Consider the following 27,785-nt stretch of genomic DNA (forward strand, 5'->3'; position numbering starts at 1 on the left):
TTAGTTTGGTTTTAAGTGTGGTTGTTAATAACTGTGAGTTTGCTGTCCTTTCACTGTTCATATTTTTTATCTTCTTTTCCTTAGATAAGTCCCTTTAACATTTCATATAATAAGGGCTTGGTGATGATGAACTCCTTTAACTTGATCTTATCTGAGAAGCACTTTATCTGCCCTTCCATTCTAAATGAAAGCTTTGCTGGATAGAGCAATCTTGGATGTAGGTCTTTGGATTTCATGAGTTGGAATACTTCTTTCCAGCCCCTTCTTGCCTGTAAGATCTCTTTTGAGAAATCAGGTGATGGGAACTCCTTTGTAGGTGACTGTCCCCTTATCTCTTGCTCCTTCTAGAATCCTCCCCTTCATTTTAATCTTGCCTAATGTAATGATGATGTGCCTTGGTGTGTTCCTCCTGGGGTCCACCTTCTTTGGGACTCTCTGAGCTTCCTGGATCTCCTGGAAATCTATTTCCTTTGCCAGATTGGGGAAGTTCTTCTTTATTATTTGTTCGGATAAGTTTTCCACTTGTTGCTGTTTCTTTTCCTTTTCTGGTACCTCTATAATTCAGATGTTGAAAGATGTCCTGGAGGTTCCTAAGTCTTTCCTCATTTTTTTTTTTTTTTTGTATTCTTGTTCCTTCATTCTTTTCTGTTTGGTTGTTTCTTTCTTCCTTCTGGTCCACTCCACTGATTTGAGTCCCAGTTTTCTTCCCATCATTATTGGTTCCCTGTGCATTTTCCTTCATTTCACTTAATGTAGCCTTCATTTTTTCATCTATATGCAACCAAAATCAACCAGTACTGTGAGCATCTTGATCACAAGTTGGCTATATCTTCGTTGCTTAGTTGTATTTTTTTCTGGAGCTTTGATCTGTTCTTTCGTTTGGGCCATTTTTTGTCTTGACACACCTGTTACGTTTGAGGGGCAGAGCCTTAGGTGTTCACCAGGGCTAGGCAACCCAGGCACTGTGTTGTGACGCTGTACATGGGGGTGGGGTCAGAGAGGGAACAATGGTGCTTGTTCTGCTCTCTCTCGGATTTCAGTCCCCTCTACTGCTTCTCCCAAGCAAATTGGGCCCTTCTGGTGCTGGTTCCTGGGTGGGTGGGCTTGTACACGTTCTAGGATCCCATGGGTCTCTCCCAACTAACCCTCCTGTGAGACTGGGAGACTCTCCCGGTACCTTTTCAGTCGGTGCTTTTAGGCTTTATTTCCCGGCGCTGGGGCCCTGGTTTGCATGGTCTGTCTCGGTGTCCGTTTTTGCCTAGTTTATCTGCGTGAGAATGTGTGACCAAGGTCAGCCAACCACCTTGCGCACTCTGCTCGTTTCCTTCCCCTCGCCCAGGGTCTGCTAATCCCGTACCGCCTGTGCTCCCAGGTCTGGTAGCCACTGCCTTTTCCTGCCCCATCCCTCTCTGCCAGCTGCCGACTCCACCCCTCTTACTGGTCTGGTTGAATGGTTGTCCGACTTCCATACAGTTCAGTTTTCTGTCTGTTCTAGTTGCATTTTTCTTTCTAAATTTGTTGTCCTTAATTTTGGTTGTGCAAGGAGGCACAGTTTCCTTCCACCTATGCCTCCATGTTGGTCCAAGGTCGAAAGTATTCTTTTAAAATAAATAAAAGCACAGAAGTTAAGACATGTTAAGGAAATGATAAATAGAAGTGGCACTAGGACATGGCAAATGTTCCCATGACCAAGGGAGTAGAAGCACTGTTGTTTGATGAGGAAAAATAATAAAATTATTTCTAATTTTTCCTCATTATAAACAAGGCTTTAGTGATCATTTATGTAGCTAAACCTTTTTTGCATGGACTAATTTCATTTATTATAAATTAGTAGAAGTCCCAGGAATTTCACAAAGCAAATTTACTTAGAGCTTTTATATTTTTATATAATCTCACATCCAGAGTTTGCACTCTCAGCAAACAGTGAATGAGAGTGCCTATTTTTTCTTATTCTGTGCAATTCTGGGCTAGTTTTTTCTTTAGAAATGATGTTTTTCTTTCTTTTCAATATTTGATACATATTCATTCAGAAATACTTAATTTCTTTGCAATTCGTTATTCATGTGTTAAGACTAACAGTTGTCCTTTATTTTGTTGTCATTTTAATAATAGTTTAAAGAAATAGACTCCAAAGCTATTTTTCTTAGTGGTGATAAAATTTATCTTTGACAGTAATGGCAGTCTCAATCAATCTCTCTCTCTTTCTCTCTCTCTGTAGCTTGCCCAGTTTCGACAAAGGAAAGCTCAGTGTGATGGGCAGAATCCCTCTAAGAAGAAAAAAAAGAAGAATACTTCAAGCAGTAAACATGATGTGTCAGCATACCATTCTTTGAATATTGAGCAATCACACAGTGACGATATGTATATGAATAGTTCTCAGGGAGTGGGATCAGTCGTGACTCCTGAATCCGTGGTAATGAGAACTCCTCACAGTGGGGAAGTAATCAAACATGACCAGGTCTTCTCTGCTGAAGTAAGTATTCATCCACATTTTCAAACATGAAAATTGTAAGTGAAAGTTTTTGTAAGACAACATTCATTAGCATTCTGTGCAAATGTATATGAGCCTGATTCAATAAACATTTACTAAGCAATTGTAATACACCAAGGAATGAGCACCAAGGATGCAGAGGTAAATACGACAGTTTCTGTTCATTAGGAAAGTCAGTCTAGGGCATGGGAGGCAGATGTAAGATAGACCATGTACCTTCATTAAAGCTGTGCTTGTAATTGGGTGTCGACCTGCGGCCCTTGGGCCGCATGTGGCCCAGGATGGCTATGAATGTGGCCCAGCACAAAATCATAAATTTACTGAAAACATTGTGAGATTTTTTTTGAGATTACATGTCTCAGTATATTTAATGTGTGTCCCAAGACAACTCTTCTTCTTCCAGTATAGCACAGAGATGCCAAAAGGTAAACACCCCTGCATGGTACCCTAGAGTATCATGATTTGGGAGAATGCTCAGATCATCCTTATGTGGTTATTCAGCTAGAGGCAAAGAAGTAGAGGACACAATCTCTGTGCCAAAGAGATTGCATTCACAAAGACATGAAACAGTGTGATGTGATTGGAAAACCATAAGTAGTTTAGTTTTAAATGGATCAAAAGTGATGATGGTGAGATTGCACCTGGCCCACAGAAGGTTCTCAAAAATACTCATTTTCTCCCTCTACTTGGTAAATGTAGTTTTCCAGTATACAGAGATGTGGGAGAAGTTACTTGGAAGGTGGATGGGGTGGTGGAACCACCAGCTAAGACCGGGAGTAGAGAATGATGGAATGCTTAGGAGGAACAGTGTTAGACAAGGCAGACTATTGTAACTTGGATTGTGCCTTGGTATATTTATGTGGAAACAAAAAGCTTTAGACTTATGGGGATTTGAGCTTTATTCAAAAGGTCAGGAGTGTCAGAGATTTGTTATTCATTGTAAGAATGTATCTTTTTTTGAGTTTTTCCTACTTAGTTTATTGAGCTGCTTTGGTGTGTAGATTAATGTTTTCTTTAGTTTGGAAAGTTTTCAGCCATTATGTTTTCGATATTCTTTCTGCCCTTTTCTGTCCTCTCTTTCTTGGGTCTTCTGTTGTGCATGTGTTGTATGTTTGATATTGTTACACAGATTCTGACACTGTTCATTTTCTTCATTCTTTTTTTTTCTTTATTTTCCTCAGACTGGAGAATTTCAGTTGAACTAATTTGTAGTTTGCTGATTCTTTATTCTTCATGCATAAATGTGCTATTAATCCTTCTAGTAAATTTTTCATTTCAGTTATTTTAAACATCACAGCTTCTTTTTGGTTCTTTTATACATTTTTTCTCTTTATTGATAGTTTCTATTTGGTGAGACATTATTTTTATAATTTAGTTCTTTAGACACATATTTGACTATATTTAAAATAGCTAGTTTAAAGCCTTTGTTTATTTAAGTCCAATATCTGTGTTTCCTTAGGGACATTTTCTGTTGACTGCTATTTTTCTTTTGAGTGGGCCATATTGTCTTTTTTTGTTTATATGTCTTAAAATTTTTTTGTTGAAATCTGGACCTTTCAAATAATATAATAGCACAGTTTTGGTGCTTGAATGAAGAGGTGAAATATCTGGGTCTTTTTTTCTCACTTGAAAAATGAAATTCTTACAATGAGAGAAAGAAGAGTGAAAGCAGTGAAATTTTAGCTTACCTCCTTGACTCCTCTAGCGAGCACAGAACTTCTCAGCAGCGGGCAACTTGGGAAGGCCACTGGCCTTCATACCCAGATCCCAGGGATGTAAGGGTGACTGACCTGAGAATGTCTTGAAAAGTGCTTTGTAGGCTGCAAAGGTGTTAATGACAGCAAAGCCTCGACTTTTTTTTATGTTGTTACTACTTTTCTAGCATCAAGATTAGATGATTCTTCCTTTGGAAGAAATTGAACTTTTTTACTAACACATTAGGACTTTTTTATTTAAAAGAGACACAAGAATTAATGGGATGATATCTTAATTGGTTCTTTTATCTAACAAATGATTATTGGTAATGCAAGACCTTGTATGAAAATACTTCTTGATACTTTTATCTATAGAAAAATGCCTAGTGTTAAATTTTACATGTTATTTAGCAATTATTAATCAGTGACAATTTAAAGATTTAAATAATTTTTACAGTTTTTAAGTGATTTTTTATCATTAGTACCAATAGTAATAGGTTAATAAAATACAGTATTTAGATGGGGAAAGGTTTTAATGTAATTGGTTTTTACTTTTGTTTTAGCCGGAAAGTGAAATTTCAACCACAGCCGATGATTATAGTTCAGAGGTAAGAATAAATAATACGATGATTGACATTTTGTATTTTTCTTAAAACTGTTGACTAGTACTTTGCTTTTTGTAGTTCCCATGGTTCTGTATTTTTATAAATATAAATATAAATATAAATATAAATATAAATATAAAAAATACAGCTTAACATGATATAATGTAAATGACCTAGAAAACCTGAGGATATTTTTCCGATATATCCTTTTTTCAGGCTATTAACAAAGGTCTTAGACATCTGTATGAATAGCTTGGTCCTTAATTAGATAAAAGCACTTTTTTTTTTAGTTGCTCAGAATGTTTGATACTGTTATATAGGATACATGATTATTATAAAATCCATATTTAACACAGTAAACATTTTATAATATAGGCTGTTTTATTTTGAGAAATGCTTTTTACAGATGCTTGAATTTTAGTTAATTATATAAATTCATTTATTGAAATTGTTACAATAGTGATTTTCAATATAGGTAATAAAAGCTGATACAGGCATTGGCCACTTTAGCAAATACTGTATGTGCTAGTAATACATATGTCATATTAACTTTTTCTTATTCTTTTAGATATGATTGTTATTTCTTTGGCCCATGTGTTATTTCTTTGGTCCATTTGAGGATTTGGAAAACTATTACTTTTTCTGAATGGTTCAGTAACTCAGTATAGTCCATAAGTTTTGATTTATTGTAGGTTTCTAATATTAAAAAGTAACTATGTTCTTACATGAACATATTGCTGTGTTGTATTGCCAGTGGGAGTGAAAACTTTGACACTTCAAAAATATGTGTTTATAGTGACAAGAGGAGAGGAGGGAGGGGGATAATGGTGGAAAGAAGGGGAAAGGACTAGCCAGAGAACATGCATGGATGACCCATGGACGTGGACAGGGGTGTGGGGATGGACTGCGGGTGGGTGGTTGGAGTGAGGCAAAGGGGGGGAAATTGGGTCAATTGTAATGGAATAATAATAAAAAACCTAAAAAAAACAAAAATATCATGTGGTTAAAGCTGGAAATATAGTTAATTAGTTGTCTTGTCAGGAAAATAATTAAACAGGGTTAAATGAATACATTGGTGCCCTGTTCAGATTACATAAAGTTGCCTCTACGTAAAGTATCTCAATTTAAAATCAGAGCTCTCAATTAAAAGATTCTGCTCTTATTGGAGCTTATATATGAAAACACTGCTTTTCTATATATATAATGTCTTAATTCTTATAGCTTGTCTGTACTGATTGGAAGTTTCAGATGGCTTGGTGCTTGAAGTGCCTTTGTCTTTCTGGCATCCCAGAACTGCACAAAGTGCATTTTTTTCTTCACACAAAGTGAATTAAAATTTTTTTTAAAGTTTTATTTATTTATTTTTAGAGAGAGAGAAAGGGATGGAGAAAGAGAGGGAGAGAAACTCCAATGTGCAAGAGAAACACCTCTATCATTGATGAGTTAGTTGCCTTTCACAAGCACCCCCAGCTGCAGACCTTGACACAACCCTGGCATGTGCCCTGACCAGGAATCAAACTGTTTGTTTTGCAGTATGATGCCTACTCACAGAGCCACACCATTTAGGACCCAGAATGAAATTTTTTATAAACCACATATTTATAGGCCAAACTATCTCTCATGTGTGTCTATGAAATTTGGATAAAATTTATATAGCCATATTTTTACTTTGAAAAAAGAAAAAATTTAATGTTATTAACATTAATTTAAAAGCTAAAGACATAAAAAGATTGTGATTTTAAAGTTCTAATTATGAGAATGCAAACTAATAATACTGGAAATTCTTGTTACAATAAGACACATTTTACTAGATTTTTTAAATTAAAAAATTGGTGGGAATTAGGATGTCCAGAAGAATGTATTAAAACTGTTTAAATGTGATACCTACTAAATATGATGTGTTTCAAAGTAAGGTGCAAATAATATGTATGTATTTATTTATTTATTTATTGAGTTTATTAGGGTGATATTGGTTAACAAAATTATACAGGCTTCAAGTGTACAACTCATCAAAACATCATCTCCATACTGCTTTGTGTGCCCATTACCAAAGTAAAGTTTCTTTTCGTCCTCATTTACCCCTCCTTTGCCCTCTTTTACCTCCCCCCACTATCCCTCTGGCTATTACGATATTGTCATTTCTGTCTAGTGTTTTGTATGTGCGTATATATGTATTTTTTGTTTAATCCCTTCTTTTTTTTTACCCCTTCCCTCTGACAGCTATCAGTGCGTTCCATGTAACTACACCTGTATTTCTATTTTGTTCGTCAATTAGTTTTGTTTATTAGATTCCACATATAAGTGAGAATATATGGTACTTGTCTTTCTCTAACTGGATGATTCACTTAGTATAATAATCTCCAGGTCCTTCCATGCTGTCATAAAAGGTAAGGTTTCCTTCTTTTTTACAGCTGAGTAGTATTCCATAGTTTCAGTGTACCATCGCTTTTTTACCCACTTATCTATTGATGGGCTCTTGGGTTGTTTCCTGATCTTGGCTATTGTAAGTAACACTACTGTGAACATAGGGGTGTATATGTTTTTTAGAATTGGTGTTTGGGGATTCTTAGAATGTATTCTCAGAAGTGGGATTGTAGGTTCAAAAGTCAGTTTCATTTTTAGTTTTTTGAGGAAACTCCATACTGTTTTACACAGTGACTGTACCAGTCTGCATTCCTACCAATAGAGCAAAAGGGTTCCCTTTTTTTCTGCATCTTCACCAGAACCTATTTTTTTTTGATTTATTGATGGTAGTTGTTCTAGCAGGCGTGAGGTGGTATCTCATTGTAGTTTTAATTTGCATCTCTCTGATGATTAGGGATGTTGAGCATTCTTTTCATATGTCTCGACTATCTGTATGTCCTCTGTGGAGAAGTGTACTGAGAGCCTTTGCTCATTTTTTGACTGGATTGTTTTCTAGGTGTTTGGTTGTATGTATTTTATATATTTTGGAAATTAACTCCTTATCAGATGTATCATTGGCGAATATGTTCTTCCATTCAGTGGGTTGCCTTTTCATTTTGTCTGTAGTTTCTTTTGCTATCGGAAACTTTTTAGTTTGATATAGTCCCATTTGTTTATTATTCCCTTTGTTTCCCTTGCCCAGAGAGGTATATCAGCAGAAATATTGCTATGAGAAACATCTGAAATTTGACTGTTTATGTTTTTTAGGATTCTTACGGTTTTGCAATTTACATTTAAGTCCTTAATCCATTTTGAGTTTATTCTTGTGTGTGGTATAAGTTGGTGGTCTAGTTCATTTTGTTTGTATGTATCTGTCCAATTTTCCCAACATTATTTTTTGAAGAGACTGTCTTTACTCCATTGTATGTTTTTGCCACCTTTATCAAGTATTAATTGACCATGAAGGTGTAGTTTTATTTTGGGGCTCTCTGTTCTGTTCCATTGATCTGTATGCCTGTTCTTAATGCCAGTAAGATACTGTTTTGATTACTATGGCCTAGTAATATAGTTTGATATTAAGTATTGTGATACCTCCACCTTTGTTCTTTTTTTCTCAAGATTGCTGTGGCTATTTGGGATCTTTGTGGTTTCACATTAACTTTTGGAATATTCTGTATCTACACGTTTGCTAATATATTGTTGAAGATTTTAGCATCTAGGTTCATCAGCAATTGATGGCCTAGAATGTTTTTTCTTTGTAGTGTCTTTATCTAGTTTTGAAATTAGGATAATGCTGGCTGTGTAAAATGAGATTAGAAGTCTTCCCTCTTCCTGAATTTTTGTGAATAGTTTGAGAAGGACAGGTGTTAGTTATTTGGATGGTAAAATTTGCCTGTGAAGCCTTCTAGTTCAGAGCTTTTGTTTGCTGGGAGTTTTTGATTATTGCTTCTATTTCATTAGTTGTAACTGGCCTATTCAGATTTTCTGATTTTTCCTGGTTTAGTTTTGGAAGATTGAATGTTTCTAGATTCAGTGAAATGTTTCATTTCACCCAAGTTGTCCAATATTCTGGCATATAGTAGTTTATAATATTTTCTTACGATCCTTTGTGCTTATATGGTGTCAGTTGTTACTTCTCCTCTTTCATTTCTGATTTTATTTATTTGGATCCTCTTTTTCTCTTGATGATTTTGGTTAAAGACTTGTCAATCTTGTTTATTTCTTGGAAGAACCAGGTCTTGGTTTCATTAATGTTTTGTTTTGTTTTTAGTTTCCATTTCATTTATTTCCATTCTAATCTTCATTGTTTCCTTTCTTCTGCATACTTTCAGCTCTCTTTGTTGTTTCTCTGGCTCTTTTGTTGAAGGTTAGATTGTTTATTTCAGATTCTTCTTGCTTCTTAAGGTAGACTTGTATGGTTACAGACTTCCCTCTTATGACTGCTTTCACTGTGTTTCATAGATTTGGGGATGCTGTGTCTTCATTTTTGTTTGTCTTCCAGTAATTTTTTTATTTCTTGCTTGATCTCATGGTTAACCCATTCATTGTTTAATATGGTATTTAGCTTCCATGTGTTTGAGTGTTTTTGAGTTTTTAAATTGCAGTTGATTTCTAGCTTTATACCATTGTGTTTGGAAAAGATGCTTGATATGATTTTAGTCTTCTTGAATTTATTAAGGCTTGTCTTGTGTCATAGCATGTGGTCTGTTTTAGAGAATTTTCCATGTGCACTTGAAAAGAATTTATATTCTACTTTGGAATGAAATGTTCTATTGCCTTGTTTTTTGTCTGTATGATCTATCCATTGATGTCAATGGGTGTTAAAATCCCCACTTAGGATTGTGGTTGTTGTCCATCTCTCCCTTAGATTTAAGATATATGTGTTTAGTATATGTATGTTTTCAACAGTTACATCTTTTGTTGTATTGATCCCTTTAGTATTATATAATATCCCTCTTTGTCTTGTTATAGTCTTTGTTTTGAAGTCCATTTTGTCTGATATAAGTACCGCTACGTTTTGTTTGTTTGTTTGTTTCCACTTGCATGGAATATTTATTTATCATCCCTTCACTTTCAGTATGTGTGCATGTTTTATTCTGGAGTGGGTCCTTTGTAGACAGCTTATGTATGGGTCATGTTTTCTTATCCATTCAGCTGCCATATGTGTCTTTTGATTGTAGCATTTAATCTGTTCACATTTAAAGTTATTATTGACACTTATATGCTGCCTTTTTATTCTTTACACCTGTGTTCCTTCCTGTGTATTTCTTTTATTCCCCTTCTTCTTACAGCAGGTCCTTTAATATTTCTTACAATTCTGGTTTGGTGGTGATGAACTCCTTTTTTCTTTTGCCTTGGAAGTTTTTTATTTCATCTTCAATTTTAAATGAAAGCCTTATTGGATAAACTAGTGTTGGTCATAGGTCCTTGCTTTTCAGCACTTCAAATATTTCATGCCAGTTCCTTTTGGCCTGAAATGTTCCTGTTGAGAAATTAGTTGGCAGCCTTATGGGAGCTCCCTTGTCAGTAACTGTCTTTCTCTTGCTGCTTTGAAGATTCTCTTTTTGTCTTTAACCTTTTCCATTTTAATTATGATGTGTCTTAGTGTGGGCCTCTTTGGGTTCATCTTCATAGGGATTCTGTGCTTCCTGAACTTGTGTGACTTTTGATTAGGTTAGGGAAATTTTCAGCCATTATTTCTTCAAACAGGTTCTCGATCCCTTGCTTACTCTCTTCCTTTTCTGGTGCTCCTATAATGCAGATGTTGTTGCACTTGATGTTGTCCCAGAGGTCTCTTCAATTTTCCTCGTTTTTTTTTTTTTTGTTCTGCTTACTGTCTCTTGTCCTCTGTATAGCTGATTAGATCCTCTGCTTCATCTAACCTGCTTTGATTTTTTTTGTATTGTATTCTTTATATTGTAGGCTTCATTTATGACAGGTTCTTTTTAATGGTTTCTATATCCTTTATAATGCCTACTATCTCCTTACATTCTCACTGAGACCCTCTATTCTTCTCCTCAGGTCCTTCAGCATCCTTATAACTATTGTTTTAAAGTCTTCACCTGGTATCTTGGCTGCTTCCAATTCATTTAATCCTTTTTCTGGGGATTTCTTTTGTTCTTTCAATTGGGACATATTTCTTTGTCTCCCTACTTTGTCTTCCTTCTTGTGTTTGTCTCGTTGTATGAGATAGATTTGGAATGGCTCCTAAGCTTATTATGAGGGCTTTCTGGTATAAATGCTTTGTTGGTCTCAGTGGTGGTGGCTTCTAGATCACCTGAGCTAGTTGCTACAGAAATGTTTCTTGTGTGGGTTATGTACCCCCTGCTGTTGTAGTTGAGTCTTGAATGCTGTTGGCCTGTTCGTGGGTTCGGTTAACCCTCAGCTTGGCTGACTATAAGGATAGACCTCGTTCACTGTGTATGAGCCACTATTCAGGGGTTTCCCCTTGAGGTGGCATTGTTTTCAGCAGGGTCTGGTGCCTGCTGGAGTTGCCCTTTGTCTGTGCCATTTGTGTGGCTAGTTGAGTCCAGCTCTGGTGAGATTTAAAGTCCATCACTTGTATTGGTTCTGGTCCCACTTGGCCAGGGTTCTAGTATAGGTTGGTGTCAGTTGTTGTTTATAATTGGCTTTGGCCTCTCTTTCCAGAACTACCCACTGTTCAATGATTGTGGCTGTGTTCACTGGTTCTGAGTGTTCATGGGAGGGGCCAAGCTATGTAGAGGGGTCGGTTTTCTGCAGCTCTGAGCTGGGTGCTGATCAGTAAAAGGTCTAAAGTTCTCTGAAGTTAGCGGCTACCTGTCAGCTACATAGCCACCCCCTGAGGTTGCCTGGACTTTCTCTAGGGCCCTTTGAAGAAAGACTGTAGCGTGGGCTCAAGTAGGCCATGCTTCCCTGCTCCTTCCACACAGCGAAGGCTCTGTAGGGTGGGGTAACTGGGTGGCAGGGATGATGCTAATGGATCCCCTTCTTGGGCAAAGCATGGTCGGGCACTCAGTGGGGAGTATGTGGCCCCCACTCCAGAACCATATCGTTCATATAGTATCTAACTCCAGAACTATATAGTATCCAACTCCAGCTCTCCCAGGAGGAATGCACCAGCAGTTCAGGTTGGGTGCGACCTGCTGTTCCCACTGCAGGAGCAAGCTCAGCAGGGTGGAGTCTTTAGGACTTGGGAAAACAGATCAAGACAGCCTTAGGATGGCATTGGCTGAACCTGTGGGAGAGGAGCAAGTTCTGTGCTTTCCCTCAGCTCTGTATCTGTGCCCTCTTGAGCCCTGGATCGGAGCCTCTTAGGGAGACTTTTTTTTAAGGTCCCAGCTCTATTCCCTTACTCCTCTGGAACTGACCTCAGTAGGGAAGGGCCACTGGGACTCAGGAAGATAGAACAAAACTGTGTCCCGTTGGGAGTGGTGCTGGCTGAGTTTGCAGGTGAAAGAAAGCAAAGACTGGCCCCCATTCCAAAGCCTCACAGTTCAATGTCTGTCTGAGTGTGTACCTGTAGTTTCTCCAGAGAAAGGACTCACCAAAGGTCTCTGTTGGTTGCAGCCAGTGGTCCTTTCTGCAGGTCTTCTCTGTATGACTACCATATGCCAAGTTGCCTTCCCTCTGCTGGAAGCGTAGGTGAGTGCCTGAAACTAAGATCCTGTGCATTGCCCCTTTAGGAGAGCACCTGGGATTCTAGCAGGCTCCCTCCTCTTCCTGGCAGTCAGAGTCCCCACTCATTTTCACTGCAAGATGCTATGTAGGCTCCATTTCCCAGCCCTGGTGTCCAGAGTTGGGGGTCCCAGTGCAGGGTTGAGACCTCATGCTCCTCTGGCAACTTTTGCAGCTGAGATATCCCTCCAACTTGTCAGCCGCTGCATGCTGCGTATGGGTTCAGGGGCCAGCCCTCTTCACATCTCTGCCCTTCTTAGCAGTCTGTATGTGGCTGCTTATGTAAATCCTTGGTTATAATACTCCTCGTTAGCTGTCCTTTTTAGTTGGTAATTCAGGTTGATTGCTCTATAATTTAGCTATAAATCCAGTTTGTCAATAGGAGGACTTGAATGTAGCTTCCACCTACTCAGCAGCCATCTTGAAAATCTACAAATAGTATTTAAATATAAATTCTGCCAATAAAAGTTAGATTATGTTCATTATGGTTCAACAGTAAGAAATGTATTTTACATATATGTGTGTAATTTTATATATTGACATATAGTTATATATGTATTGTTGAATATGTGAAAATTGTGTGAATGAATATATGCATATGTTTGCATATTTTGCATACATGTGCATATATGTGCAAATTTTTCAAAGAAGAATTTCAGGAAAAGATATTTTCCTTTACTATGTGACATATCCTTTGATACTTTTTCTTTTTAATGCTGGCCACAATAACTAAATTGATTAACTGATATATAGTTTTGGGGGTTTTTTTGTTTCTTGAGGGGAGGGAAGGAGAGAGGGAGAGAAAACCTGCCACCAGCCAGGGCTTTTTTGTTATTTTAATTGTTGTTCAAGTACAGTTTTCTGCCTTTTACCCCCATCCCAGCCACCTCCCTCCCTTTTCCAGCTCCCCCTTGTTATTGTCCCCCATGTGTCCTTTATACTTGTTCCTGCAAACCCTTCCCCTTTTCCCCTAAAATTTCCTCCCCTCTCCCCTCTTCCTCTCTTCCCCTGTCAGCCTGTTCTCAGTTTCAGTGTCCTTGGTTATATTTTGCTTGTTTGTTTTGTTGATTAGGTTCCTGTTAAAGGTGAGATCATATGGTATTTGTCTTTCAACACCTGGCTTATTTCACTTACAGTTTTTAAAAACAGTGACTTAGAAAATTACTTTGAAAAAAGATAATCGTGAGAAAGTTTTTGTCAGATTTAACCTTATTTGAATCATAACTTTTGTACTATATACAGTCTGGCAGAAATAATGCCTGCTCGAGTGTGGTCCTAGGGTAATATGGGTATAATAATTTATAGTTTTAATTTGAACATTTTACCTAAAATGTCATGTAGTGTGCTTGAGTGTGATACTGTTATGTTACAGAATTGTGTGCTTATGATTTTGTAATGAAAGAGAGGCATTATTTGTGCCAGACCTTGTATGTTGTACCTGGATTCACATGGATTATACTTTGAGAAACTTACATATTCACTAAGTCTGTACAAAGCAATATAAAAATTTATAGTTCATGAAGTGTTTGATGATGTCTCTGAAAGATTGCTAAAGTGGATACTGGTTGATTCTGCGATGCTCTTGAGCTAGTTTTGAGGCTTTATCATTCCATTTAATGATGGTAGACTGGTTTTACTGAGCTAGGATTTCAGGAGATTTCTCAGCCATTTTCACCCTTTCAGGAGTCAGAAGAGTCATCAGTAGATCAAATATACAAACACTGTAATGCTTTTCATATTGGAACTCTTAAGGCATCATTTTTCAGTAACACTCCGCACCCCCAAGAGGAAATTACTTTTTAGGCAACACATATACGGAGTGGGCAAAAGTACGTTAATAATAATAATACGTAATACAATCGGTAATAAATAATACAAGAATAAATCTGTTTTTGTGTACTCAGAACTATAAACCTACTTTTCTCCTACCCCTGTATTATATAACTTGTACAAATGCTAGATTTGCAGTTTACTAATCTTGGCTGCTCTGGTTTGCATCTGATTGTTCTAGCATTTCAAAATTACATAGTTTTAATCATAGACCACACACTCATATTGTATTTTGTCTACATATCACTTTCAATTTTCTGGTATGTAGAGAAACAAGGTGATGTAAAGAGTAGGGGCTTTGAATTCAGAAAGCCGTGTGTTCCAATCTCAGCTTCATCGCCTCCAAGCTAAACTTGGGTGTATCACTTAAACTCTGAAACAGAATTTCCTTACTTGTAAAATAGAGGCAATAATATCTACCTCACAGGGTAGTTGAGAGTGTATTTGATAATATTTAGTATGGTGTTTGGTACATAAAGACAACTGGCAAAGCTTTTCTTTTTTTCCCCTGCTTCTCAGTAGAAGTATGCTTTTCTTTACACTAAGTGTATATGAAATAAGTGAGTGATGAGAATTTGCTTAACAGTTACTTTCATAAGGATTTTAGATTCTACCACAAACCGTCCGTGATAGAGACAGGCAGTAATACGTTATGGAAAATCCCCGCATCCATCCGGGTTGGCATGGCTGTGTAGTACTGCCCTCAGGGGAAGTCTCTTCAGGGAGTGCTCCTGGCCTCTGAGTCTCCTGTGTCTAGACCTGCTTATCAACCCTCACTGAGTTTATACCAGTATTACTTTACATGGATAAGACTTAAAAAGATTGCTTAAATGATTTTTAAGGCAGCGTTTTGTGGAAGAGGATCCAGTAACTTGGAGTTTATAGTTACCCTTATGAAAACAAAATAAAAACTGCACTTATAGTTAGAACTTTAAGTTACTTAAAAAAGAAAATGTATAATGCAGCGGTTTTTGCATTGCAAACCCTCACATGTACGGGAATGACTTGCATTTGAAATGGTCATAATGTCTTTTAAATACCTAAATTTAATTACTTATATCTGTTTTTGCCAATGAGACACTTTCCCAAGGCATAAAAGAGACTTGAATATAGTTAGCAGAAATATAATTGTTAGCTTTAAATAAAATTCTATTTTAAATCATAATATATCAGGAAATTGTTTTTGTACAGGTAAATGGTTGCAGTTTTGTGGTGAAATCAGGAAAGCCTACAAATTTATTAAGGGTACAGTATTTAAAACTACTATGATACTAATGTTTTATACTATTTAAAACCATCTGGCTTACTAACAAAGCTTTTTTCTGCATGTACTTCTTTCTGTGATCAAATTCAAAATGCTCTTAATGTTTAGCAAAACAAAATTATCCACCTTTTGTTATAAAACTCAGTTGTAACAATTTGCAGATATCTTGTTTTTGCTTTTGAAATACATATAATACTTACAACAAAGTAGGTTGCCATACCAGTAAACTCCCAGGTGAGAGTGATGTTTTAAAGTGGGCTTCCCTTTGAATATATGAATGCCTATGTTGCTACTACATGAATTATTCAGAATCTTGGATTGATTTAGGAAGAAGAATTTGGTGCTGATGATTCTTATTCTGAACATGGAGCACAGTACAGTCAGACACACCTAGAAATGTTGGAAAATGAATTGGTTGGGAAACAACATGAAATTGAAGAGCTAAACAGAGAACTGGAAGAATTAAGGGCCTCTTACGGGGCTGAAGGACTCCAGCAAGTATGTTTACCTTATGTGGCTTTTGTTACTCACAGAAACAAAAATAGAAAGTTTGGATAATAGTATGTGTACAGTCTTTAAAGATGGGGGTATTAAATGGTCCATTTATTTTTCTCCTATGTGAAATTTTCTATCTACAGTATTTTACCTTACTAAATATAAACTCACAGTTGTCAATTTTCCAATGCCTTTCTATTATCTGCATATGGGTATATACCTAATAAGCACGCTTGCTTAAAAACAAGATTTTATTAACAGGGCTAATAAAATGTGGAATCTTTTATTTAACTTTATGAGTTAGGTAGACTGAAATCACTTCGGTAGAGTAGATTTTTTTTGTAATCAGCCTGAGAGAAAATTATTGTGCAAACCACATCAAAATTATGAAGACTTAAACTAATTAAAAATGTCAGTGAGTCCTTCTAAGTAACCTCTTGTTGTTAAAATGACATCTGTTGTTTTTGGCAGCCAGTTACACAAACGAGATGAAATAGAACGTTGATGAGGATGACAGAATACATTGCAGATTCATCTCCTCAGAAAAGAGTGAGGATTGAACGTGGCTATGGTGGTGTTGCCTAGGAACAGATTGAGGCATCCCTAAAGACATGGCACTGTCCTTCTGGAAGTGGATACATGGATAAATTTAGACCTAATATGTTTTGTTCCTGCATTCAGACAACTTGTTAAAAAGTTTGATTTGGAAGTAAAACCAATTCCTGCAAGTTAATAGCTTCAAATATGGAAAAGGTTGCTTGCAAATTGTAATAATTTCGACCACTAAGTTTTGAGATCATGTTTTTGAAGAACAGTCAGCTGTAATAATCAATTTTGTTTTAAAAAGTAAGTCTAGTACTTAACTTCACTTATGTCTTTTAGTTACAAGAATTTGAAGCTGCGATTAAACAAAGAGATGGCATCATAACCCAGCTTACTGCAAATTTACAACAAGCAAGAAGAGAGAAGGATGAGACAATGAGAGAATTTTTAGAGTTGACAGAACAAAGTCAAAATTTGCAGATTCAATTTCAGCATGTAAGTATTACTAATAGAACAAAATTTACTAGAATTTTAGTAAGCAATTAAAATTTTTTTACACTTTCTAAAACAAATTTATATTTGTTTAAAATCCACTTGCTGATTATGTATCATGTTGGAAAAAAACAGTGAATACCTGTTGTTATGGTAACTGAGAATTTGATTCATACTTCTTGAATGGTTTCTTTTGATTTCTTTGTACTTCTTTTTTATCTGTATTTTGAAATCCTGCAAAACTTTGAGTCTTATTGGTTGGAGTTTTGCATAAATTAACATAGTCACAACATCCTACCTTTGTCAACTCTGGTGTGATTTTAGTTAGAGACTAAAATGGTAACTAGACTACATATACTCCACTACCCTGTGATTGGTAATTTAATTGTGTTAGTCAAGGTTTCTGATGGCAATTAATGGAAAATAAATAAGGTATTTGAGATACCTTAAGCAAAAGGGATGAATTTAGTGTAAGGATACAGGCTTATTTTACAGAATTCATGGTAGAAATACAACTAGGCCTTTGAAATTTATTGGGACAAGAAGTATTGGTTCAGTGTGGATAATGTGCCCGTACTCACCTGATCAGCCATGGTAATATGTTTGCTGGGGTCTTGAGCCTGTTAATTCAGCATAGTTCCCAGAGAGCAGTTGTGAGCCAATGCCTGCAAGAGTTGTCTATTCCTTAGGGCAGTCACTTCTGAATTAACACTTTTGGGTTTCTTTGTGTTTTAAAGTTACAGGCTAGTGAAACTCTGAGGAACAGCACTCATAGTAGCACAGCTGCAGATTTACTACAAGCCAAACAACAAATTCTCACTCATCAGCAACAGCTGGAAGCACAAGACCATCTATTAGAAGATTATCAGAAAAAGAAAGACGACTTCAAAAACCAAATCAGTTTTTTGCAAAAGAAAATTAAATCATATGAAATGGTATGTTTATTTTAAAGAGGCAGCAATGAAAGTGTTTATCTTTTTCTTATGTACATGAATCACAAAATGTTATAATTAATATAGAAAAGCTCTTTTAAGTTCGTAAAATAATTAATTTTAAAAGCAACTACAATCTCACAGTAGTAGTTTCTAACCTATGACTCATGACTGAGTTCCTTGAAATTGACCAGCCTATGTTGCACTGAGTTTTCAGGAGAAGCCACATTTACAACTAGAATGTGTATTCTCTTTTTTTTTCTTCTACAGGTATTTCTACTTATTTTAGCCATGGTTATGAAATTATGAAAATATTTTTATGTCAAAATGAAGTTTTATGGATTCTAATTAGGAAAAAAATGAAGTCAGTTCTCTTTTTTCACTACTAGTTATGTTTTATATAGTTGCCTGGAACATTTATTTAGCGAATAAGTGCCCCTTGGGGACACAAACGTACACATACCTCTACATTTCTCATATCAAATCCTAAAATCAACTCATCCTGGTGGATTATATTTATTTATTTTTTCTAAAGGTAAAATTAGGTTCAGAAATGTTAAGTGACTTGCTTGTGCCCACCCCACTAACAGTCGCCAATATTGGGATTCAAACTCTGTCCGATTGGCCCAGAGTCAGAATATCTTATATTACACTGCAGTGCCCCCTACTGTCTTTATTCTCTCTGTCCATACTCTTGAGAGCAGAAACAAGAAGGCAGAGTGTGGTTACCTTGTTTGATGACAGCAGGAAATATGGATGTCCAGCAACTCAAATATTTTACACTTTATGCACTTCTTCTTTTTTAAAAGTATATTTTACTGAATTTGCTATTACAGTTGTCTCTTTTTTTCCTCCGTTTTATTCCCCTCTGCCCTGTACTCACCCTCCCTTCAGCATCCATTACCTCTTAGCTCATGTCCATGGGTTGTACATTTAAGACTTTGGCTTCTTCATTTTCTATACTATTCTTAACCTCCCCCTGTCTATGTTGTACCCACCATTTATGCTTCTTGTTCCTTCTACATTTTCACCCATTTTTCTCCCTCCCCTCCCCACTGATAACCCTCCACATGGTCTCCATTTCTGTGATTCTATTCCTATTCTAGTTGTTTGTATAGTTTGCTTTTGTTTTTTAGGTTCAGTTTGTTGATAGTTCTGAGTTTGTCATCATTTTACTGTTCATAATTTTTTAAAATATTTTATTTATTTATCTTTAGAGGGGAAGGGAAGGAGAGAGGGAGAGAAACATCAATGTATGGTTGCCTTTCGTGCGTCCCCTGCTGGGAACTGGCCTACAGGGAACTGGTTTGCAACCCAGGCATGTGCCCTGACTGGGAATCGAACCGTGATTGTCTGGTTCACAGGCCCGCACTCAATCCATTGAGCTACACCAGCCAGGGCAATTTTTTTGATCATCTTGTTTTTCTTAAGATAAGTCCCTTTAACACTTCATATAATAAGGACAAGTTCACTCCTTGAACTTGGCCTTATCTGGGAAGCACTTTATCTGCCCTTCCATTCTAAATGATAGCTTTGCTGGATAGAGTTATCTTGGATGTAAATGCTTGCCTTTCATGACTTTGAATACATATCCATCCCATTCTTGCCTGCAAGGTTTCTTTCCAGAAATCACCTAATGGTCTTGTGGGAACTCCTTTGTAGGTAACTAACTGTCTCCTTTTCTCTTGCTGCTTTTAGGATTCTCTACTTATCTTTAATCTTGGGTACTGTACTTGTGATGTGCCTTGGGGTGTGCTTCCTTGAGTCCAACTTCTTTGGGACTCTGTGCTTCCTGGACTTTCTGAAAGTCTATTTCCTTTGCCAATTAGAAAAGTTCTCCTTCATTATGTTTTCGATTTCTTGCTCTTCCTCTTCTCCTCCTGGCACCCCTATGATTCGAATGTCGGAATGTTTAGAGTTGTTCCGGAAGTCCCTAAGCCTTTCCTCATTTTCCTGAAATCTTGTTTCTTCATTCTGTTCTGGTTGAATGTTTATTTCTTCCTTCTGCTCCAAATCGTTGATTTGAGTCCCATTTTCCCTTCTGTCACTGTTGGTTCCCTGTATATTTTTCTTTATTTCACTTTGCATAGCCTTCACTTTTTCCTCTATTTTATGACTTTACTCAACCATTTCTGTGAACATCCTAATTACTGGTGTTTTGAACTCTATATTTGATAGGTTGGCTATTTCTTCATGGCTTTAGTTCTGTTTTAGAGTTTTGATGTCTTCTTTCATTTGGGCTATATTGCTTTGCCTTGGGGCACCTGTGTTATGTTGTAAGGGGCAGAGCCTTAGGTATTTGCCAGGGCAGGACAAGCAACTTTACTGTGTTGTGGCGCTGTATGTGAGGGAGGGGTCAGAGAGGGAGCAATGCCACTTGCTTGACTCTCACCCCACTTTCAGTCTCTTCCCAAGTTACCCAGAAGCAAATTGGCCCTTTTGGTGCTGAGGTGGGTGGGTTTGTGTACATTCCAGGACCTCGTGGGTCTGTCTAGCAGATTCTTCTGCGAGGCTGGCAGTTTCTCCTGTTGCTACAACCCCCACAAGTGTTTATAGCCAGAGGTTTTGAGGCTTTATTTTCCCACTGGAAAATTTCCCACAACCCTGGGTTGTGTGGTTTGTCTCACTCTCTAGTTGTTCCTCCCAGTTTATCCACAGGCAAATGCGGGACCACCTGGTTCACCAGGTACTGCCTTGCCACATGTCCTCTCTGCCCCTCCTACATGTCTGCGTGAATGTTTCTTCTTTAACTCCATGGTTGTTGGATTTCCATACAGTTTGATTTTCTGGTAGTTGGTTATTTTTTGTTTTTAAATTTGTTGTTGTCCATCTTTTGGTTGTGTGAGGAAGCAGAGTGTATCTACCTATGCCTCCATCTTGGCCAGAAGTCCACCACTCTTGTGTACTTCTGAAAATGACTGAGAGGATCGACTTTAGTTTTGAAAACAAATTTTATCAGTAGACAGATCCACAAATACAGTATTTGTCAGTAATGAGGAGAGATAGTACATATAATACAGTACTTTTTTAATAAACTTAGAAGGTACTTCTGCAAGAAGTCAAGAAATTACGAAGACAGGAGTATTGTTTGGTTAATAGTAAAATTATTAGCTAGCCTCTATTTTTTGTGCACATGGTACCAGGCAGTATTCAGAGCATTTTGCACATGTTAACTCATTGAGTCATTGCAACAGCCTTCTGAGGCAGAGGTACCATGTCCACCTCCATTTTACCCATGAGGACACCAAGGCAAAGCAAGATGAAGCAGTTTGCTCAAGGACACAGGTAGTAAGTTGGTAGAACCAGATATCAAGCCTAGGTAGTCTGACTTCAGAGACTGTGCTGTTGGGAAAATAGAGAATATACAGTTATAAGATACTGAAAGTATGAAATGGATGTGCTGTACAACCAAAGTAATTTAAAAATCATTATGTAGATCATTATAAAACACCTGTTCTGTACCAGGCCCTTGCAAAAGATAGTGATGTTAAAGTGTGTCTTTATCTGCACCAGAATTCATGGTGTAGTAGGCCATGTACACAAGACACCACACTGCAGTGATAAGTGTAGGTAAAATGTGCTGAAAGTTCTGAGGAGGAAGTGATTCAGGGTAGGTTTCAGGGAGGAGGGGATGTATGAAGTGATCTACAAGTTGGAACAATCTCTTTTTAGTGTTTTGTTTCCTCAACAGTTGGCATAATGTGTGGCACATAGCAGCTACTCAATCTTTATTTGGTAAATAAGTGAATAAATTATGGGTCTGAACTGATAGAGGTGGGGAGGACATTTTAGACAGAGGATGGAGTGTGCATAATGACCCAGGCTAATAATACATGTTGAAAATGTGTGGGAGCAAAAAAAAAATAGTTTAACTAGGAAATAGTATTATTTGAAAGTGAGTCTTTCCAGGACAAAAGTAGGCAGTCCAGTTTAGAAGAGCCTGAAAATTGGATTATACTGTATTATATTGTACTTAGCGGAATAATATAAGATTATTTAAAGTTCAAGTAATTCATTTATGTAGGAGGAATAACCTTTGTTTATTTGAATGTTAGCAAGAAGACTGTATTGTATTTTCTCTCTCTTTTTTTCTTTGACTGAATCCTGAGTAATTCCATCCGAGTAGTTGAGGGACTAAAGCATTAGGGTGACAGTTGAAACTGTCTTGATCCCCTAGACAACTGCACTGATAATTCCAGGCTTACTCACTTGTCCTAATCCCTTGAACTTCCCGTGGTGCAGTAGGAAGTACATTATTCCCTACTCTCAGGTCGGTGTCCAGAGGGATCAAATCTTCAACCACAGAGCTTTTCTTTCCCCAATACCGAATGAGTGGTTTAAAGCCATGTGTTTTGGAATAAAGAATACTAAGAAAAATGAACTATGAATGTATATTTAATAGTTGAATGAAGAATTATTGTTATTTGTTTGCAGTTCTATCAGGTGATGGACAATTTTAAATTAAATGATACTGTCCTGGCTGGTATAGCTCAGTGGTCTGAGCTCAGGCCTGTGAACCACACAATCATGGTTCGATTCCCAGTCAGGGCACATGCCTGGGTTGCAGGCCAGTTCCCAGCAGGGGACTCATGAGAGGCAACCATACATTGATATTTCTCTCCTTCTCTTCCCCTCTAAAGATAAATAAATAAAATCTTAAAAAAAAAAAACTTTCTCTCTTTAAAAAAAAAATTTAAATGATACTGTTTCAATGAGGCATTTTCCCCCATTGAAAATCAGGAAATGGAAACCTTGCAGATTTATAACAATGTTCACATTTTCAAGACAGATTACTTACTTAACAATTTAATAGAAGTTGACCTCCATGAACTGATTTTACTGTCTTGTAGTTTCCAAATGCCTTATAGATTTTTCTAGTATATAAGTATATTACGTTTATTTATAACACAGAAAATATATTTTGTTTTAATAATTCATATATATATTTTAGTTTTGAGTATCCTGTGAGATGGAGGAACTAATATCTTTATTTTATAGATGAAAACACCGAGATTTCAGAGAGTAAACTGATTGAAATGTCATATGGTAGTGCAGAAATTAAAGTAAGAAGGCTCAGCTTTGGTAATAACCTACGATGACATTGGATGGGATAGGTGATACCAAGACAAAAGGTGAAGGGATTTTGCTTAGGCTGCTGCACAGGATAACATTCATTGCCTTGGTTCATTTATATAATAAAGAATCTGACCTTTTACTTTTAAGCTCAGAAGGCTGATTTGATTTTTTTGTTTTCTATCATCTGAGACTTGAGCCATCAGGGATGAACTTGGATTTTCCAACTTTAAGAGGCTAATGTTTAAGTCTTAAATATAAGATTATTAATTTATAATGGGAAATAATTTTCTCAGAGACCTGTAACTTCAAGGTCATTGGATTTTTACTTTTGAAAAGCTAAATAATAATAAGAGTGAGCAAGAGATCAAGGGGTGTTAGAGGAATCAAATGTTCAGGGAATTGGGCTGTGGTAAACCTGATATATTCATCTCACAGTAGGAACAATTGTGCCTGTGGACTGAAGTTCTTACATTCTGTTTGCTACAACCCCCTACGTTGCTTTGTACATTTAGAATGCTTTTCCCAGAAGGATCAGAATTCTCAGACTCCTGGCACCTTGGTTCTCTTCCCTGGACTGTACATAATGGTCTCTGCCAACATTTCCCTCTTAGGCTTTTCCTTTTTCTGGACTTTGACATTCTTGTTTTGTGTATGGTAATGTATTAATTCAGAGTGCATTTAAGTTTCCTTTCCCTGCGACTCTTGTCTCCTTAAGGTGATTTAGTTTTCTTACTTACATTCTTTTTTCTGTGGCTTTTACTTTTTTCTTTGTTCTTGAGACTACAACCGTTAACTACATTACTTAGACAACCAAGTAACAGAGGCAAAACTTGCCTCTAGGGCTTCTGCCTGACTCCTTGGTATAAGACTCCTCTGAATGATTCTGATAAATGAAAAATCATAGCTTGGTATGCGATCTGGGTTTAGGCTTATCCACAATTACAAAATAGAATCCCAAACCAGGAAGAAGTATCTGTCCTGCTTTCAAATCTCTGTTTAAACCAAAAGTCCAGGACCAAGTCAATATGTCATAAATGGTGTGGTTGTCTTGCATGTCACTTGAGGTTCAACCGCTTAAGTGTTGCATATTCCTGAATTTCTAATTCCCTTAGGCCCAGAAATGAAGTTAAGGCATTTGCCCATCAAACACCTTCAGGTCATTAGAATATATGGAAGGAAACTTGATTTTTGAAACTTCTAAAACTATAACGAGTACATACTAAATGCTCTAACTAGCTAGAGAAGATACTAAATGCTTAGAATATTGTTCAGTAAGAAAGATGAAAATATAGTGATTTAGACACATTTTAATATGACTGTTCAAGTTAAAACTTTTAATCATAGTACTGTAAAAAAATTTCTTCCTTCCAAGAAGGCCAACACTGTTCTGCTTGCTCATAGGTAGTGTTGGGTAAATAAGTCCTGTGTCTCATTGGCTTAGAGAACGTTGAGGGATGGGCCCAGCAGTTACTTTTTATACAGTTGTGTAAAAATACTACTTGTTAGGTAATGGCATTAAGTGACATAAGTTGCTACAAACTAAAAATACCTTTTTTATTTTTATTTTTTAAAGGAACAAAATAGAAGAGTAGAAAGTTCAAATAAAGAAATACAAGAAAAGGAGGCAGTCATCGAAGAATTAAATACAAAAATAATTGAAGAAGAAAAAAAAACTCTTGAGCTAAAGGATAAAGTCACAGCTGCTGACCAATTACTGGAAGAGTTACAAGAACAGATTGTACAAAAGAACCAAGAGATAAAAAACATAAATTTAGAGCTGACTAATTCCAAGCAAAAAGAAAGACAGTGTTCTGAGGAAATAAAACAATTAATGGGGACAGTTGAAGAACTTCAGAAGAAAAACCATAAAGATAGCCAATTTGAAACTGATGTCCTGCAAAGAATGGAACAAGAAACACACAGAAAGTTAGAACAACTCCGGGCGGAGCTGGATGAGATGTATGGGCAGCAGATAGTGCAGATGAAACAAGAGTTAATAAAACAACACATGTTACAGATGGATGAACTTAAAACACAACATAAAGGAGAGTTGGATAATGCTCTAAGATCATATCCAAATATTACAGTTAATGAAGATCAAGTAAAGTTAATGAATATGGCAATAAATGAATTGAATGTAAAATTGCAAGATACTAACTCCCAAAAGGAAAAACTCAAGGAAGAACTTGGAATAATTTCAGGAGAAAAGTCTGCTCTACAGAGACAGCTTGAAGACCTTTTTGAAGAATTGAGCTTTTCAAGGGACCAGATTCAGAGAGCTAGACAGACAATAGCTGAGCAAGAAAGTAAACTCAATGAAGCATATAAGTCCCTTAGTACAGTGGAGGATTTGAAAGCTGAGATTGTATCTGCATCTGAGTCCAGGAAGGAACTAGAATTAAGACATGAAGCAGAAGTTACAAATTATAAGATAAAGCTTGAAATGTTAGAAAGAGAAAAGAATGCTGTGTTAGACAGAATGGCTGAATCACAAGAAGCTGAATTAGAGAGACTGAGAACACAGCTTCTGTTTAGTCATGAAGAAGAACTTTCCAAACTAAAGGAAGATTTAGAAATTGAACATCGCATAAATATTGAAAAACTTAAAGATAACCTAGGCATTCACTATAAACAGCAGATAGATGGCTTACAGAATGAAATGAGTCAAAAGCTAGAAACCATGCAGTTTGAAAAAGACAATTTGATAACTAAGCAGAATCAGTTGCTTTTGGAAATTTCAAAGCTAAAAGATTTACAGCAGTCCCTTGTGAATTCAAGATCAGAAGAAATGACACTTCAAATTAATGAACTTCAAAAAGAAATTGAAATACTCAGACAGGAAGAAAAGGAAAAGGGTACACTTGAACAAGAAGTTCAAGAATTACAACTTAAAACTGAATTATTGGAGAAACAAATGAAAGAAAAAGAGGATAACCTTCAAGAAAAATTTGCACAACTTGAAGCAGAGAATAGCATTCTTAAAGATGAAAAAAAGGCCCTTGAAGGCATGTTGAAAATAGGTACCCCTTTTAACCAAGAAGAAAAATTATTTTTCATGGACCCCATTAAATCCAAATCCAAATCCAGAGATGGTAGCTGGCAAAAAGAAATAGAAATGCTGACAGAGGAAAATGAGGACCTTAAAAAACAGTGTGTTCAACTAACTGAAGAGATTGAGAAGCAAAGGAACACTTTTTCATTTGCTGAAAAAAATTTTGAAGTTAACTATCAAGAGTTACAGGAGGATTATGCTTGCCTTCTCAAAGCAAAAAATGATGTAGAGGACAGTAAAAATAAACAAGAGGTGGAGTATGAAAGCAAGCTTAAAGCACTTAGTGAAGAGCTTCATCATTTGCAAAAAATAGACCCAACTACAGCAAAAATGAAAGGTTCTATCTTTGATGGCAACAAAACTTTTATAGCAGAACCGTTGGAAATGGGTGAGGTTGTTGAGAAAGATACAACAGAACTTATGGAGAAACTTGAGGTAACCAAGCGGGAAAAATTAGAACTGTCAGAGAGACTGTCTGATCTTTCCGAACAACTACAACAGAAACATGGGGAAATTCATTTTCTAAGTGAAGAAGTTAAATCTTTAAAGCAAGAGAAAGAGCAAGTTTTGTTGAGATGTAAAGAGCTAGAAATCATCATTAACCAAAATAGGACAGAAAATATGAGGGAGTGTGATGTTCAGTTAAGTTCTTTAAAAGACGGAGTTGTGACTGTGACAAGCAGTGATTTGGAAGGATCAGTTTCGACAATAAATAAAGATTTTGGTGAATCAAAAATAATAGAGGATGAGACTATACCTTTTGAAAATATGACTATTAGAAAAGAAAACAAGCAAGAACAATTGTTTTTGGATCACTTGCCATCAATGACAAATGAATTATCACTTAAGATAACTGAACCCAGTGAAAATGATAAACTCCATCAGGAGCTTAGAGCGCTCAAATCAGAGCAGGTATGTTTGCTTATTTGTATAACAATGAGAAAGCACATTGTTAGTGTACATTTCATACTAGACATATTTTTATCTTCCTGAAACATAACATTAACCTGCTTACAGGAGAATGAAACAGAAAACTATAATTTTCATTTGGGCCTATCATTTTATTATTTTTTTAAAAATATATTTTATTGATTATGCCATTACAGTTCTATTTCCCCCTTCATTCCCCTCCACCCTGCATACCCCTCCCCCACAATTCCCCCCTTTAGTTTATGACCACGTGTCTCGAAGTTCTTTAGATTCTATATTTCCCATACTATTCTTGCCCTCCCCCCTATTTTCTGCCTACCGTCTATGCTACTTATTTTTTGTACCTTCTCCCCCCTTCTCCTTCTCCCACTCCCCTGTTGCTAACCCTCCATGTCATCTTCATTTCTATGGTTCTGCTCCTGATCTAGCTGTCCTCTTAGTTTGCTTTTGTTTTAGGTGTGGTTCTTAATAACTGTGAGTTTGCTGTCCTTTCACTGTTCATCTTTTTTATCTTCTTTTTCTTAGGTAAGTCCCTTTAACATTTTATATAATAAGGGCTTGGTGATGATGAACTCCTTGAATTTGATCTTATCTGAGAAGCACTTTATCTGCCCTTCCATTCTAAATGAAAGCTTTGTTGGATAGATCAATCTTGGATGTCGGTCTTTGGATTTCATGACTTGGAATACTTCTTTCCAGCCCCTTCTTGCCTGTAAGGTCTCTTTTGAGAAATCCAGCTGACAATCTGATGGGAATTCCTTTGTAGGTGACTGTTCCCTTATCTCTTGCTGCTTCTAGGATTCTCTCCTTCATTTTAAGCT

The 27,785-nt window shown here is 36.6% G+C and overlaps 1 protein-coding gene across 7 annotated transcripts in view; it reads left to right on the forward strand.

The window, feature by feature from the left end:
• Positions 1-27,785, forward strand: part of AKAP9 (A-kinase anchoring protein 9) — a 173,761-nt gene that overhangs the window by 19,893 nt on the left and 126,083 nt on the right. For 6 of the 7 annotated variants that reach the window (XM_053655099.1, XM_037136468.2, XM_053655095.1 and 3 more), the window contains exons 2-8: positions 2,219-2,473; positions 4,749-4,793; positions 15,372-15,425; positions 15,772-15,942; positions 16,822-16,977; positions 17,712-17,909; positions 24,556-26,946. In XM_053655099.1, the coding sequence (XP_053511074.1) occupies positions 2,219-2,473; positions 4,749-4,793; positions 15,372-15,425; positions 15,772-15,942; positions 16,822-16,977; positions 17,712-17,909; positions 24,556-26,946 (3,270 nt within the window). The remainder of the gene's footprint in view (positions 1-2,218; positions 2,474-4,748; positions 4,794-15,371; positions 15,426-15,771; positions 15,943-16,821; positions 16,978-17,711; positions 17,910-24,555; positions 26,947-27,785) is intronic. The other variant, XM_053655096.1, reaches the window with a different exon arrangement.

This window comes from Artibeus jamaicensis, unplaced genomic scaffold (assembly GCF_021234435.1).
Source record: "Artibeus jamaicensis isolate MK-2021 breed Jamaican fruit bat unplaced genomic scaffold, CSHL_Jam_final contig_923, whole genome shotgun sequence".
NCBI lineage: Eukaryota > Metazoa > Chordata > Mammalia > Chiroptera > Phyllostomidae > Artibeus > Artibeus jamaicensis.